The sequence below is a fragment of the Xiphophorus maculatus genome, chromosome 6 (assembly GCF_002775205.1).
Source record: "Xiphophorus maculatus strain JP 163 A chromosome 6, X_maculatus-5.0-male, whole genome shotgun sequence".
Taxonomy (NCBI): domain Eukaryota; kingdom Metazoa; phylum Chordata; class Actinopteri; order Cyprinodontiformes; family Poeciliidae; genus Xiphophorus; species Xiphophorus maculatus.
Window position 1 is genome coordinate 5,439,735 of NC_036448.1, and position 16,949 is coordinate 5,456,683.

General features: G+C 42.0%; 1 protein-coding gene across 3 annotated transcripts; it reads left to right on the forward strand.

Annotated features, from left to right (window-relative positions):
* The first annotated feature begins 65 nt into the window (after positions 1-65).
* Positions 66-16,389, forward strand: LOC102228480 (phospholipid phosphatase 3-like). 3 transcript variants are annotated; one of them, XM_023335096.1, is made up of 6 exons: positions 69-422; positions 7,763-7,920; positions 11,638-11,918; positions 12,020-12,077; positions 12,175-12,351; positions 13,706-16,389. In XM_023335096.1, the coding sequence occupies exons 1-6, from the start codon at positions 302-304 to the stop codon at positions 13,832-13,834; spliced, it is 924 nt and encodes a 307-aa protein (XP_023190864.1). In that variant the 5' UTR covers positions 69-301; the 3' UTR covers positions 13,835-16,389. The 3 variants fall into 3 exon arrangements, with proteins under 3 accessions (XP_023190865.1, XP_023190864.1, XP_005811074.2); XM_005811017.3 differs by lacking the exon at positions 7,763-7,920 and adding an exon at positions 5,916-6,070 and having other exon boundaries at positions 70-422; XM_023335097.1 differs by lacking the exons at positions 7,763-7,920; positions 13,706-16,389 and adding an exon at positions 5,916-6,070 and having other exon boundaries at positions 66-422; positions 12,175-12,375.
* The last annotated feature ends 560 nt before the right edge of the window (positions 16,390-16,949 follow it).

A 16,949-nucleotide genomic window follows, 5' to 3' on the forward strand; every position in this document is an offset into this window, starting at 1 on the left:
ATGGTATTAATTGGGGAAAACGGGGCGGGGGGGGGGGAGGGTTGGAGAGGGGCGTGGTTTAGGAGCCTGTCAGACTTGAAACAGCCAAAAGGAAGAGAAGAAAGGATGGCGAGAACAGAAGAAAGCGCCGAACTGTAGTCGTAGAAAGTCCGGGGGGGGGGTAAAAAAGTACTGACTGTTTAAAAAGTGAGAGGAGAACCCAGCGCGCGAGCCCAACTGACTCACGCTGAGCGGCTCGAGACGATCTTTGAAAAGCAACAACCTCCGTTCGACTAGAGTTGCGTAGATAAAGGGGTTTTAAATGCAACGCTGTGTGAAGATCATGGCAGCCGACACGAAGAGCTCACTGGGCAGCAGTATCTGCCCAAACCGCAGCCGGAGAAAGCTGCTGGTCGCCGTGGATCTCTTCTGCTTGTTCTTAGGTAAGCCCAGCTCACATTTACTACTGTTCATATACAGCGTGTGATACTACAGCAGCGTCGCGTGACCGTGTGATGTAATGAAAGTTTAAAATATGTTGTAATTGTAACATCAACTATTAAATCTGCCGATTCAAGCAAACGTATTGGGTGATTATGGCTGAAAAAAGTATCACGAGGCAAGCGCTTCTTATCAGTCGGTGTCAGTAGTTATTAATCAACGTTTTGTTTTAATACTGCCAAACTGGTTACATGACTTTTCCACAGTTTCCTCTCCAGCTGTTGTACTCATTTTCTACTTTCTATTCCAGCAGTTGTTTTTTTATTTTATTTTAATTTTCTCTTTTTAAGGAGTTATGAGGCAGGGTGGCAACACCTGAAACCGTTGCTGCTATTCAACAGGTTGTTGCTAGGTAACCAAAGACGGAGTTAGTTGACGCCACCAATCTTGTTTAGCTGGCCGATAGATTCCCAGAATGCTGTTCGGTTCTAGTTCGGAGTTCAGTGATATTACTCAGTATATCTGACGGATATTATTTTGATATTAATCACATGTCTACCGTTGTATATATACATTTCTTGCCCCGCCCTACTTGGCAGCTGGGTCAGTCAACCCTAATGAAATATGACGGCTTAATATCCCCTAGTCAAACCCACATAATTAAGCGCATAAATTTGACAAGTCATATAACAGATTGGGTAATAGTCAAATATTGTTGAATATTTGAGTTCTGAGTTGTTTTATTTCTCTGCCTTTTTCAACCTCAGAAGTAAAGAGAAACTTCTTAAATCTTTTCCAACAACAGGGATTTAATTGACCATCCTGAATAATTGCATTTTGAAAGAACACGTTTACAAGTGATAGTGTATGAATAATGGGAAATACATGTGATTCAGCCATCACATTTTTGACTTTAAAGTGCTTCACTTTAATATATTGTAACGGCTGATATTTAGTTCCAGTTGTAAATTGCGATAAAGGTTGTGATTGGTGCATAATTGTGGGTCTTGAAGCAGCTGCAAATTAAAACCAAACTCCAGTCTCAGACTCAGAAGCTCTTGTTTAACCCACGAAATAATCTGTTTTTTATCTTTTCCAAATGTTACATGAGTTCCTTGTGTTCTGTTTCTAATCGGTTCCTGAAAATGCGCTTGGCTTAGAGGAAACCCACTAATGAACTGTTCCAGCATTTCTTCCCTCTCCACCCACACCTGTAACCATACGAACCTCTGTTTTTGACTTCTTTTTTTCCCCCAGAATGGCTCAAATTCCTCACAGCAACAGGAATGCTTCAGATGTGAACATCTGCTGAACTACACGCTGTGCGTCTGGCTTAAGTGGTTATTTACCAGACCAATGTGGGTGTTAAAAATCTCACAGCAGCTGCTGGTAGATTTAGTTTTTGATGCGGAAACATTTTAGAAATTAAAATGACTTACCTCGTCCTTAATACTAATTGATGCTTGATGTAACCATATGTCCGTAACGTGTTGAAATGTCAGAGTGAAGCTGCAGTTGTAAGTCAAATGTTATAAATAACGCTGTTCCATTTTCCTGGCAAATCCACTGACTGTTTTACAATCTTGTAGAAAGTAATCTTTTTTCTTTTTTTTTTTTTTCATGTGCTATGTTTAGAGTCAGGCTAGTTTTCATCTCTGTGGAGGGTAAATCCCCATCATTTGTATCATTTGTTCCATAAACTTAACAGAGAGAAACTTGTCAACAAACCAGCAGTGTGTTTCTGTCTAAAGATGTCGGGTTAGAGTCTGACCGCAAGTAGGAAACTGTGGGCCACAACTAGCAATCTCCCGGGTCCGCTCTCGGCGCAGTTACTCCTGCCTCCAAGGACGTTATTTGGGCGTTTTACGGCGCTCCGGCGCCCCTGCTCTTTGTAGATCATTGGTTTCAGTAAAGATGAGAGTTTTCTGACAGGAAAACGTCATCCTGACTCGGATCCGACAGGAAACATTTCAGTTTACATTAGACTGCGGAAGGTGGATATAGTGTTTCCCAGTTAACCCCCTAATGGCATTCAAGTGGATGGCTAATAAGTCAAACATGCAAGCAAAGATACTCATACCATTAAACATTTATGAAGTTTGTCAGTTGAAAAAGATCTTGAAAGATTAGTTGGCAAATTCAAAATGTTTCTCTTTTAGGGATTGTTTTTGTTTTTTTACTCCCTGTCTACACAGCCTGGTTTTAACCAGACAACTCAGAACCGTCACTTGAGGAACACACCATGTAGCTGATTAAAACGTCTCTCATTGTACACCTGAAGAAACAAAACTTGTACGCCAGAAAAATGTCACCAGCAGGTGACATTTCTATCCATGTGATTTCTATCAATCAAACTCGTTTGGCTCATTTTGTTTCCCCGTACGCCGTGGAAACATGAGTGAAGGTTTACCTCAGACTCAGCGCTGGTATAACTGGTTATTTGAAGGCACAGCTTGAAAGTTCAAAAACAGCCACGTCATTGTGTGTATGGATGCATTTGCGTGTGTGGGCGTGTGTGTGTGTAGGGCTCAGACATGTTCACGCACTCCACCGCAGACTGCAAGCAATCAAGTGGAAAATGTTTGTTTTTACAGTCACATCTTGGTGTTTTGCTGAACGCCTCCAGCACATGTTGAGCATTTTCCACAGATATAAGAACCTGGCGCGGTGCTGAAAAACCCAACAACACCCCTCAACGTTTGATTGTTTTATGTCGAGACGAGGGTTGGGCCAACAGAAAACATACCTGAAGACAAAAATATAAATGTTTAACATGATTAACTTGCTTTGATTTAAAGCGGAAAAGCAACAGTTACATCTGCTGGTGCTTAAGATGTAAAATATTAATTATAGCGGGGTTTAATAGAATATTTCTGAGATGTCAGGCTTTGAGGACTTACATAGCATGGAGCTGCGGTTGCAGAACCAAAGGGGCGTGGCTTACTAATCGTAGCATTCATCAGCATAAGACAGCTCTGAACTTTGCATCACAATACTCATGCATCCAATCCTTTAAGCAAACGCAAATTGCTTTCAGTTCACAGTGGCTCCAGGTTAATGACTATACTGTGGCGTATAAATTATTGGTTGGTCTTCTTCTAACCCTCATGTTTTATCAGGACATTTTAGTTGACGCCAAAAACATGTAGATCTCTGAACAAAAAGATAATCTGAATGGGGGGTTATAGAGGAACCCAACTCAGACAAGCTTATATTTACTTGTTAATTAGTTGGGCTAACAGACATGCTAACTTTCCAATTTTAGTTTTAAATGGTAACCTTTAATAATCCCAGTGAGTTGCCGTCTTTTAATTTCCGGTTGTTGACCCATGACTAGGTAGAACTCCTGGTTGAAGTAACCAAACTTGTCAGAGAACAGCCGATGCTGACATGAAGAACTGAACTTTTTTTCTTTGCCGTTTAAATCCAGCTTCTCAGCATTTTCTCTCGCTCCTGTTGTCTTTAACGTTGAGCTAATGCCGGAAAACTTGCCCACACCTGCTGACAGGTGTTGACGTTGGCGCGGCCGGCGCTCTCCACCGCCCTCTGATGTTTCATGCGGGCTCGACTGAAGAGGGTGGGAGGGGAAAATCCCAAGAAGCCGTGCTCACTGCTGATGCTGCAGTGTCAGGCGGATGCGAGGGGTCATGGCACCCGAGTCAGGAGGGAGAAGCAAAAACAGCCGAATGTCTGGAAGCCGGGATCTGACTGCGACCTTCTGTTTCTTGTCATTTTTCCTCCCTTCGCCCTGTTTCCCAGAAGTCGTCTACTGCGCTTGGTCATTTTAAGGTTCATTTAAAAGCCACGGACTTGTGAATTCATCAATGCGTTTGCCAGACTTTTCTTCTCTTCGAGTCTCTGCCCTCCGAACGCCTCTGGGCTTGTGGTTAGTCTGAGTGAATGGGTTTAAAGGGGTTGCAGAGGTCTTTTCTCCGTCATATCAGCAGTCTGGATATCCTCCTGTGTTGTTCTCTTCAGAGACAGATAAACCAAACCGTGGGGGATTTGACATTCAGGATTAAGCGCACTGTAAAACGCGGCATGTTTTGACAGCTACAGGCCCATTAAGACGTTCCGCCCGATTTCTTTTCTTTTTCCACCGGTACAGCTTCAGAGCGGAATGTCGCTCCGGCGTAGGTATTTGTTTGAAGAGCGGCTGAAAGTTAATAACGTGAACCCTGCTGAATGTGGAGGGCCGAGCGGCATTCTGGATTTCCCAGAGCGCCAGAACTCTCTGTAACCTGAACTCGGCCCAGCTGGACCTTGAAAACCACAACTTAGCAGCTCTGTGTGTGTGTGTAGGGGGGGGGGGGTGTAATTGAGTGGGTATATCAGCAAGTCAAGCATGTGTTGACATTCAGTCTAAGAAATTCCCCCTGCCACCTTTCCCAACACCGGCAGTCTGCTTGTTTTTCTTTATATCTCCAGATCGCAGCCGACTTGAAAGCCCATTGCCACTTTGAAGTGAAGTGAAAGCATATTTTCCCTATTCTGTCTTGAGATTTGAAGGCCTCTCCTGGGTACCTCAGTTACCCCCGGATATCAAAGTCCTCCATCGCTGCCTCTTGAGATCGAGGAAATAAGCTGTCCTTATTGGCTCTTGGCTAAGTTACACCCGCTCTGTTTGTTGTCAGCAGATAAGAACAGATCTTTTCACTACTTCAAGTGGTGAAAGACACTAAATCAATCAGACACAAACACCCCCAAGGCGTCTTCAAAAGGCCCTTTTAAGGTCTACTTCAAAGCTGCGGCTGGAAAGATGGCGCCACTCAAGCTGCTTTGGTTGTGTTGTTGTTTTTTTGTCTTTTCCGGTTTAGCAAAAATTTGACATAGTTCTGTGTTAGAGACTGGAAGGATAGCTGCCATGGGTTAAAATAGCGCAGTTTCACAAATTCATAACCATGCATGGATTTATACTTGGGAGCGGCTACATATGTGACATTTTGGGGAAATTGTATTTGGTGGTTTTACAAAAGAGCATTGGATATTGCCCCAAAAAAGAAAAAGTACCATCGTCCTGCTACTTTCTGTCCTCTTCGTTGTTGCAGCTGGCTGACGAATATATGACTAAGGATAGATAAATCTCAATATGGCCAAAATCCACCTCATCCTAGCTCAAAAGGTTTTCTTTTCTTTTGAAATTGGCGTGTTTCCAATAATCAGAAATTTTATTTTCACAATCTCAATTTGTGCAATGTTATGCTTGAAGGAAAAGCTTTTCCACTTCCTTCTTCCACAGAGTTTTGGGAAAACTGGTACTTCAGCATTTTCATTGCGCTCTCATTGAAACGAAGGGAACAAGAGGACAAAATAAATGTTCTTATTTTAATTGCAATGGTGTTCAGTTAAACTCATGAAGATGCTGTCCTCGGAACTCCTGAAAGCGGTTTGTATTTTTTCTGCTATGTTAAGCGTTTTCTTAAATGTATGTATATATGTGTCCTGGAAAAAAAAACCTGCCTCACCTGCACTCATGTATCTGTCCAACCATGCAGTGGCTCTTGTCGCCGTGCTTTTGCACAAGTCTGTCTTCCCGCCTTACCAGAGGGGGTTCTACTGTGACGACGAGAGCATCAGACTTCCCTTTAAGAACAGCACGGTGCCCACCTCCGTACTCGCATCTGTGGGCTTCACTCTGCCCGTGTTCTCTGTAAGTCCTGGTGTGGTAAAAGCAGGAGGACGAGGGGAAGCCTGTGTTGGAGCGCGCTCAGTTCGCCAGTGGCTGGATTTTTTTCCCCCAATCCCACACCGATTTGACGGCTTTCACGGGCTCTGAGTCGCACGCGGTGGTTATGTCCCATTGACTGCAAATCATGTATGCAGCTCGTTACTTGTCCGCCAGTTTCCACTGTGGACTGTTTGATTCAAATCCCGGCCTTCAGGCTGCCGTTAGTGTACATTCACTTTACCAAACGCACACAAAATTGGCTGTTTGTTCATAAAGCAAAATATCTAAAAATATGAATTGTCCCAAATTGAAATATTTTTTAAAAACTCTTGTTTTTCCTAACAATATTTTTAAACCTAAGACATTCAAATTACAGTCCTACAAGAAGAGAATTTGTTAAAAAAAGAAAGAAAGAGGGACATTATGATAAATCCTTATATTAGGGTTATGAAATGAGAAAGTATTTTTATTTTTACCAACAGAGTGAAGGTTTGACAGCTAATAAAATGTGTTTCAAAGGGTCTAATCAGTGCAGAATGATCTGCTGTAGGTCAGGTGTAATATCGTAGTATTTGAATCTATTCTGGCTAGCTAATTGCTTTTTTTTAGAATAGCTAATTTACTATGGAAATTTTAGCTAATTCATTAGAATTAGCTAAAGACTAATTCCAAAGAAACATTTTTATAAATCTCAAATTGTGTTTTAAAACATTTTGTGTAAAACTAAGGTTTTGAACCAGAGAAGCTGACACCAACTAGTGTCGTTAGCAGCTAACCGTTAACCACTGGGGTATTCCGACTTTGCTAGCAAATGTTTAATATCACTTCCCATTCTTTTTTCTCTAGCTACTCAAAATGCTCAGTCAGTAAAGTGTTTATGATTCGACTCAAGTTTTCAACTCTAGAGCCACTTCCCTTCTTGCTATAAGGGTCTCAAACAGCTGAAACTAGCTGGCAAGCTTAAATCGCACAACTTTGGATCCTACAATAATGGAATTTTCTCCATGTGGTTTAATTTTCCACACTTAAGATGTGCATCTTAAAGCGATTTACTAAATGTTTTTACTAAGCAGATGGATTCCCACTGATTCAAACTCATCAATACTATTAGGGTTTTTTTTTTTTTTTTACTTTAATGAGGCCATTTCTGAGCCCAACTTGCTGCTTACTATCATTACAGTGACAGACTTTCAATAACCTTTCAGTCCTGAGACAAAACCACATGCTGAAATTTGCAGATTATTTTTCAAATTTCCCTCATAAAATGGTAATGAGAGCCTCTTAGAAACATTCAGCTCAGCAGGGTGATTCATTACAGAAAACAAAACCAGCTGTAAGGTAAAGCATCCTCAGTCTTCAGTTGACAGACTGAACTATAACCCCGAGTCGGATCCTTCAGTAAATAACTGGCCAATTAGCAGTCATTACTTTGTTAGTCACAGATAACAGCCACAGAACGAACTGAGCCAGCTCCAGATGTTCTCTTGTCATCCCCTGCTTGCCACCGCAGCCTCTGATTTGCGTGTCATTAACCTAGCACCTCCATCTCTCTCTCTCACCCACCCACCCACCCGTCCCGTCCTCCCCGTTGCCTTCCCTTCTCTTCCCATTCCTTCCCTTCCCTGCCTCCTCTCCGTCCTCTCTGTGCCACTCACTCGCCTCTCTACACGCTAGCCGGCCTGCCTTTCTTGGTCATTGAGACCTCCGCTGTTCAGCCGTACCGTAGAGGGTTTTACTGCGACGATGAATCCATCAGGTACCCGGCCAAAAGCGGAGAGATCGTTAGCGACACTCTGCTTAGCGCGACAGGCATTCTAATCAGCATCCTCTCTGTAAGTCACCTCACTCTCATCACTAATGTCATCTTCACTCCTCGGGTTTCAGCGCCGCTCACAAGTACTAGCAGCACCTGTGGCAGCCATGTGAATTCTCATGCTAATCTTTTATTATTATTATTATTATTATTATTATTATTTTTTGCAGTTGATGCTACTTTATGTCTTCTGTCTACAACAATGATTTAAACATATGCAAACCGTCCAATCGGCTACAGCTGTTCATGTTTGCCTCAAAGCGTGCCTGCAGCTCAATCCACAGTTTTTATAGGAACGTAGTAAAAACAACTTCTTACTACGGAACCGTATCACATTGAAAATAACATATTCCAACAAATTTAAAAGCATCAAATTATTAGAAATGCATTTTTATGTGACCAGATTACTGATTCCACAATTATTGGCACTAATGAACAAATTGTAAAACATTTAAATTTTTGTCCTTCTCTTTAGGTTTTAAAGTGTCAAAGGCATTTTAATGAGTAATCAATGAGGCATTGTTACTCCAATACATAAATATGATGGGAATAGGATTCCCTTGAAAATGAGAAGGACGAGAGAACATGCCATTAAAGTAAGACACATGTGTTAATCTTCATAAAACTAAAACTATCCAACAATTTAGGATTTATTCCAAACAAGCATTGTTTAAAACAAAAGAACAAACGCATATCATCTTACTACTTGTGCAACCTGTTTAACACGCTAACAATACAGGCATAAACACGCTTACTTCAAACAACGTTTGGAACTTTTACCTCCCGTTTCGGGGCTTTGAGGGAACAAACCAAAATGATCCTGAACGATGACTGATGCGACTCTTCTCCACACCCGGGCCATCAGCCAGAGCCGCTGCCTCCAGAGCGTTCCAGATAAGAACGAACCGACAACACTCTCTCCCGAGATTTCCCTGGAGAGGAAGCAAGATGACTAAAGTGATTAGGACTTTCACAGTGAAGTGAAGTTTGGAGTAGTTTGGAGGAATCTCCTGAGAGACAGCCGAGCATCTTCGACCCAGAGTCTGGTGATTAAACTCATTACTGTTGGAACTCGTGCAGTTTTGTTCGAGCGTCTCGCACCAGGCTGCTCTTGACAGATACAGCAATACAGAAGAAAGTTGAAAGAAATTACAAATTTTATTTATATTTTCCATTTAAGGACAACAACTCGTACTTTAGGACTCAGCCGCTACATGGAAACCGAAATTAAACTCCAGCGACGTTTGTAAGAACTCGGCAGCGACCGTGGCGAGTAGACGGAGCCTGCCCAAGCGTGTAGTTACTGCTTACAAAACACCCACCTCCTGCCCCCCCCCCCCCCCCCCCCCCCCCCCCCCCCAACACCTCGGTAGCCACAGAGTAATGCATTCACAACCACAGATGGGTCGTTTGTGTGCAAACAGATTCCCGCAGCACTCCCCCCCCCCCCAAATATAGGGCCCGTTTAAAAAGTTAAATGTTATACCTCACATAAAATCTCCATTTTTCACCGCGTTGCCTCACGGCTGAGGGTGCATGTGTTGTGTACCCTGCCCTTCACCTCCCCCCCCAAGAGCAGAGTACTGCTCAGACCTAAAGCCACAGGGGTGAGAAGGAGCCGGCAGGCTGTGTAATTACGGTTGACGCAATGGTTGTTTGGTTAAACACCATAATTGCCGGGGTGGAATTGTGGTGAGGGCCCCAAACAAGAAAAAAAAATAATAATAAAATGGCCATATATTTCATTTTCCCCCAGCAATACATGACTTTTGGATCCATCTCCAACGCCCCCCTAGAGAGCTCTGGCCAACATTTGTGTTTTGTGAAGCAGAAGAAAAAGCAAACGTATTTAGTGCTTCGTTGCTCCGAGGTGGAGAGCTGGGGGGGGGGGACCAAGAGGTCGTGGCCTTTTTGTAATTTATGTAATTTATGCTGGCCTTTATCAGGGTGAAAGTAGAAACAGTATGCCGTCACTTTTGTCCAAATAGCAAATCAGCTTTTTGTTTGTTTTTTTCTCCGTTATGGTAACATTTTCACATTGTCGCCGTGTTGCAGACGCCGAATGGACTTCTCTCTCAAACCATCTCTGACCAGCTTCCGTTTCCCTTTGGAAGGAAAGCCACTCATCCGTACAGGAAGTGGGCAAATAATAGCTGTCCAGTCAACAGAGTCTCCTAAATATTCTGTGAATCTTTGCCGCTCCTCCACATGGCTCAGACCTACTAAAATATTGTCTTTTATAACCCAGCTCTGTTTTAAGCATCACAACCATATCCCTGTCCACTGAGGTTCTTTAGGCCTTTGCAGAATGACCGGATTTATAAAGATTAAATTAGACACAATTGGACTCCCATTTCCTCCTGAGTAGACGTAAACTCCCAATAAAATCCAACAAATTTCGTGGTTGTAGTGTGACCAAATGTGGAAGAAGTTCAAGGGGCGCGACGGCTTTCTGGAGGCGCTGCGCGTCCATTACCAAGCAACTCGATTCATCTGTTTGCTCAGTGAAAACCTTCTGCACAAGAGGAACCAGATGTGTTGTCTTTCCCCCAGCTGGGGTAGCGGCAGCTGGCTCTAAAGGCCTGTGTGGTGGAAACAACGCCTTTTCTTTTTTTTCTCTGCTTGTTAAATCTCCAGTGTGTTCCAGAGCGAGGCTCGCCCTCACCCCTCCTTGGAAGAATGCGCGATGAATTCGAGATGCTGACGTGAAAACAGCCAGACGTCCGGGTTTTCAGAAAGACCGCCTGTGCGGGGGGAAAAACAAACATGCGCCTGGTGGAATCTGGCCACCGCCAATCAGACACGTCGCCTAGCTCAGCATTTCCTTGATTAGAACCAGCAGTGACTCCCCCCAACCCTACTCTCCTCCTCATTCCTTTTCTCACTTTTCTGCCTCTCCTCCCTTACTTGCAACACTTCTTGTTCCTTCAATCGTATTAGCATATCTTCTTTGCCATTCCATCCTCCCTTCTTGTCATTCTGTACCTTCTGTCCCCCCTCCCCCATCTGTCTCTCACTCCTCCACAGCTTCAATTGTAAATAGCTTGAAGACAACAGAGGAAGATGAGGTTAGGGGCAGGGAAGGCGTTTTTGAGCTTGGACAACTGTTTTGAGTCATGAATATTTATCTACCCTTGATTGTCCCCCTCTGTTCCCTCCATTGGTCAATGTTCAGTGGGGGTTCTTTCATTGTTTTCTCTTAGAGGAAGAGTATAATGGAGTAGAGATGTTCGGCAAATCAGCAGCCCTGATGCATAGAAAACTCCCAGTACTGTGTTCTAGTCTATCAAAGACCTACATAAAATGCTAACAAATTAAAACATATAATTGATACTCAAGCAACCCCAAGGCTTGTCTCAATTACCAGTCAGTGATTAGTTTTGGTTCTAATTAATGTTTAGGCTGGTTCAGTCTGATGATATATGACAAATTAGTACCAATCAAACCATATGTCCACATTTCTTTACACTACCCTTTGAGCAGATCATAGAAAATGACTTTAAATTGTTGCCAAAGCAGGTAGGAAATGTCCACCTGCCTGGTCTGCGTTAATGCAGAGTTGGTTTAAAATGTTCTCCATTTCGGACCCAAAAAGGGTCTGGTAGGAAACCACCAAAACTACGAAACAACAAAGAGGCAAAACGGCAAAGAGCGGAATGTCCACCATTCTTCAATAGCACACGATAACTTCACAAAAGCCGTTTCACCGACATCCGCTTCCTCTCTCTTCTCTCAGATCATAATAGGTGAAAGCTTCAGGATCTTCTTTCTGACCAAGGAATCCAAGTCGTTTGTCGGGAACCCCTACTTTGCTGCTTTCTACAAACAGATTGGGGTGTTCCTCTTTGGCTGTGCCATCAGCCTGTCCTTCACCAACATCGCCAAGGTGACGCTAGGCCGCCTGCGGCCACACTTCATCGACGTGTGCAAGCCTGACTTCTCCACCATCAACTGCTCCCTGGGCTACATCACGGAGTACACATGTCTAGGGTCAGAGAGCAAAGTAGAAGAGGCTAGGTATGGTGTGCTAACCCATGGCTCAGTCACCCACAAGCAAATGCCTTTGGTTTGGACATTTGTTACGCGCTTCGATGCTAACTGATAAACGTTCTCCTCAGGAAGTCATTCTTATCTGGACACGCGTCGTTCTCCATGTACACCATGCTCTACCTAGTGGTGAGTTTCTAGACGTTCGTCCTTTTACTCGTTCTGTTCTTCAATAACTTTTAAAAAAAATAAATATTTTTTTTATCTCACTTCCTTTGGTCTACAGTTTTACCTGCAGTCTCGCTTAACTTGGAACGGAGCCCGCCTGCTGCGTCCGCTGACCCAGTTCGCCCTCATCATGATATCCTTCTACACTGGCCTGACCCGGGTGTCCGACCACAAGCACCACCCCGCCGATGTCCTGGCCGGGTTCTTTCAGGGCGCCCTGGTGGCCGTCTCCATCGTAAGCCGTCACACTCTTCTTTAAAGCCGTCCCAATTATAGCAGCAGAGGAAATATATCATTTTCATCTGATGAAATATTTCTGACACCGCATACCTTATGATTTTGTTTGTTTTTGTAGAGCTCAGAACAGCAGTGACTTTGTACAAAGTCTATGATAAACTCGTTCCAATATGTATGCAGAAGTGGTTAGAAATTAAAGAAACAATTTATGACTTAAAAGTGAAGGGTTTGTTTAAAAAACTTAAAAGTCAGTAAGGACAAATATTAAAAACAAATGTACTTCAGTTAGAGGGATTCAGCTGTGGAATAATTGTTGTGAGGACATAAAACTGGTTTTCAATCTCTAAATAAAAAAAAAAAGTATAATAAAATAGGGTTTGATTATGTTTTCTTTTATGAGTTATTCTACAGACTTATCTGAAATTCCCTGGAGACGTGTTTTAGAAAAATATACAGAAAAGATTCTGCTGCTTTGATTTGGTTGATGCTTTAAAAAATTGAAGGTATAATAAGCCTGTTCCTCTGCCTACACCTTTTGGTTAAATATTGTTTATTTCTGTACTAGGTTTTTTGGGGTTTTTTTTTCCAACATTCTGTTGTTGTTTTTTACTTGTTAAAAAATAACCAAAAATAGTTATTATAATTATTTCCTAGGACTTTTAGAGGGTAGCAGCAAACAGTAAAGTCGTATCAAGACGTAGCTACAGTTAGCTAAAGACAACTGTTACAAAACGATCCTTTAAGCCTCGCGTCTCTTGTTTTTGACTTCAAAGACGAGCTAAAAAGGATGAAGATGTTAAAAGTACGTAGCTAAACTTGGAAATTCATTATTTACTTCCTGTAGTACTTTTTCTGGGACCACATGCGCTGGAGTGGTAGCACTGTTTTCTCAGCAGAGACACCTACTGTTTAGGAGGAGGACTGCAGCAAGTGTTGCATGTTTGAACATCCAGTTTAAACATCTCCGATGCTGAGGATATTTGTTAGCTTTTTTTTTTTTTTTATTGTTTGTTTATTGATAGATGTACAAAGTTAGCAACGGTTTTAACTGGATCAAAAGTGAATGTAACAAATCGTGAACAACGTTTTTTTTTTTTTTTTTAGCTTGCTCAACATGTCCACATCAAATTGTAAACCGAGCGGGGTTAAAGATAAGGTATTAGGAGTGAATAACTAGCCACAATCATTAAAAGTGTCATTAGATATTTTATATATTTTTAAGTATAAATAATTGTTGATAGCCCGGAAAGTTATATTTTTATTTTTAGGCCAAGACAGGCAGTAGAACGTCTTTATTTTTTTTCTGACCAACTGCAAACCTTTAAACAATTCCCTCTCCTTCTGCCTGGCAGGTTTTCTTTGTGTCCGATTTGCTTTGGCCCAAAAGAGGATGGTGCCCTTTGACCCAGATGCCGGTGAAGAAAGATTGCCTTCCTCCAGCAGACACCAGGGAGCAGGGCAACCCTCTCACCATGGTGTAAAAACAAGGCTGAAAACCGACTGAAAGCAAGAAATGAGCAGAACTGTGCCTTTGTTATTATTATTATTATTTTCCTACAGCCACTTGTTCTTACTGAATGAAACGGACACTCTGAAAAGTGCAGAAGTGAACCACAGAAAGCAGTTAAAGAAAGTTTTGCTTTCTGAAGAACTTTTTTTTTTTTCTTTTTTAATGTTTTTCCCCAAATCTCACAAGACATGTGAATGTGTAAGGAGGTGAGACGACCTTTTTGTTGTTGTTGTTTTGTTACACAAGGAGTATTTGACCTTCTCTTCTGTTATGAGGAACTTTTTGGGTTTTTTCTGAGCAAAAGTCCGGAATTCAAGCAAAAGCCTACGAGTGGCGGCCGCTAACAAAGCTGTGTGCGGCTTTTCTGCGTTTTATTTGTCCAGCATGTGCGCTCCACTCGTAGCCCTGCTCCTCGCTGTGTGACTCATATTTGAACAGAATAAAAATAAACAATAAAAAATACAAATTCCTCTATTTCAGGAAGGATATTGTTTTAGTTTATTACAAGACATTGCATGCGTGACTTTTAAAGCACTATTTTCCTCTAGTATTGTTCGTCACCTCTTGAACGACCTTTTTTGAAAAGCTTTTGGAAAGCTTCACTCTGTGTGTAGTTCAGTGTTGCCTCAGACGTTATAGTTATGTGGAAAATACAGCGACGATGTGGGTGGGTTTTAGATGTGGGCCTCATTCTGCTGGCATGGATGGGCCCCCACTGAGCCGTTTAATGAAATGACGGTCTTTTATATGTGCCAGACGTGTGTTCACGTGTTAGGTCAGAGTGTGTGTGCGTGTGTGTTTTAAGGTTAGGTCGTATATTTCAGTATTCATCGCCTAAAAGTGTGGCAGAGAAGAGGCACCTGTTTTAGCATACAAATTGATACAATTTGATCACATGTACCTGTTACTTATCATTGGTTTCCTATAACACTTATAGCTATGTAGCTATGTGTGTATGTGTTGCCAGTAGAGATGCACTGACCAGTGACTGGCCAGTTGGAAACTCAAAAACCTAGTCCTTTCCAACCAGGGAACACAGCATAACGAAGGCTAATACCTTGGTGAGCATGGAGATGTTAGCCTTTGGCAATTTTTGATATGGACGTCATTCGAAGCTAGCCGTGTTCAGTGTCAGTGAAATGTTTTAAAACGAGTCGAAAGAAGAACCAAACGTTTTAGAAGCTAAGGTTAGCTGTATTTGCAATGGAGGGATGCTAGCTGCTCATTCAGGCTAGACTGCCAACACTTCTTGAACATATGTGAGTTTTTCCAAGTATGCTAACTACTCTAATCATGTTAACCATTGTAATTTTATGGTAATCTCTGCAATGCGATGCCAAAAACATAATACCTATAGTAGCTTATGTTGTAAAATCACATAATTGGGATGTTGGTAGAGATGCGCTGACCTGTGACTGGCCAGTTGGGAACTCAAGAAGTCAGGGATTGCACTGTAAAGAAGGCTAACAGGTTACAGAGCTAGCCTTGGACATGCTTCAATGTGGACATTGTTACATGGAGCTAGCGATGTTTGGTATCAGTGAAATGTTTTAACCTCGAGTTCAAAGAAGAACCGAAGGATTAGGAAGCTATTTGAAGATTAGCCATATTTACTGTGGAGGGATGCTAGCTGCTCTAGACTTCTTTTGGTGTTAATACTTCTGGACCTTTTCAAGTATACCAACTACTCTAATCATACTAACCATTGTAATATCTAGGATCCCAAGCCAAAAACAACTCATAATGTTAACTCTGTTATTTTCTTCCTGTTTTACCCCTTTCTCACACAGTGTGACTTCGCCTCTGATCCAAGTACAATGGCTCATTTAAAAATAATTAATTTCTGACAGCAGGAATTCTTTATTAAAAACAGTTGGATTAAGTGACAAATCAGAATCAACTTAAACTGATATTACTAGAACATAGGCTGCTATTATAACTTTTAACTGTAGGAACTGTACGTTGGAACATTTTAGCCGTTTTTAACTAATATATTTTAGAACCTAGATACAAGCTGTACAAAATTGGAGATTGACAACAGAACTCTGATCGGCGAATCTCTAGATGACATAAACCTGATGTAATACCTGCAGTGTGCTTGCATGACTCCGTTGTGAAGCACATATAGGAAGCCAGTGCCTTAAAATATCCAGACTCGCTTATAAATAACTAAGACTGCCTCAGAAAGTTCACTGTGCCACTACGTGTTGTAAATTGCTGTAAAGTGTGTCCTGTTTGTGTCCTGCAGAAATGCCCACTATGACTCTGCGTTGAGACCTGTGTAAATGTAGAACGTGCTTCTGTGTGAGGCAAACAGCGTCCAGTGAAGTGAATATTAACTTGTATAAAAACCAAGAACGAAGCGGGTCAAAACCAGACTCCTTCGGTTCTGGGGTTGTTGTTTTTTTTCTGTTTGGTTATAAGAACAAAACAAACAAAAAAAACGTTATATTTTTGTAATGTGAAATTTTATATCATAAAGCTGTATTAAAGAGAGGATGTCTTTAATAAAAACACAAAAGAAAAGTGAAGGTTTCTTTGTGGTTTCTGTCGAAACGCGGCGTGTTATATTTAAGCAGGCAGCCAACTTTGCATGTGATGAGGAGATTTTGGGCGTGGGGCCGCGGTAGACTTCCACGAGCCTCTTCCTGTGGGGAAATGGTGAACATTCCAGGTTTTAACCCTGCTCTGCATCGCCCCTCTGGAGTAATATAAAGTCCACGCAGAACCTATTCCAGAGTGGCAGGCCATGCTAACGTGTGGACATGCTTAGAAGCGGTACAATTGTGTTCACCGCCCTGGATTATCCATTTAGATTATCCCTGTGTCCATAAAAGGTAGAATAGAACATCCATAGGTTATATCAGAGTGTATACACACACACACCCACACACACACACTATTTTAAGCTAATTGTTGTTAGAAAATCAGGCAAATAGCTAACAATAGATCTGAGTAGCTTAATACAATCCAAAAGTGGGTTTTTAGGCGGAAAACTTTAGTTTTAGCTGGATTGTGTTTGTCCAGAGGTTTTAATACATAAATCTCTGCCATGACAGACATAATCTTTTAACAAGAGAGTTGAA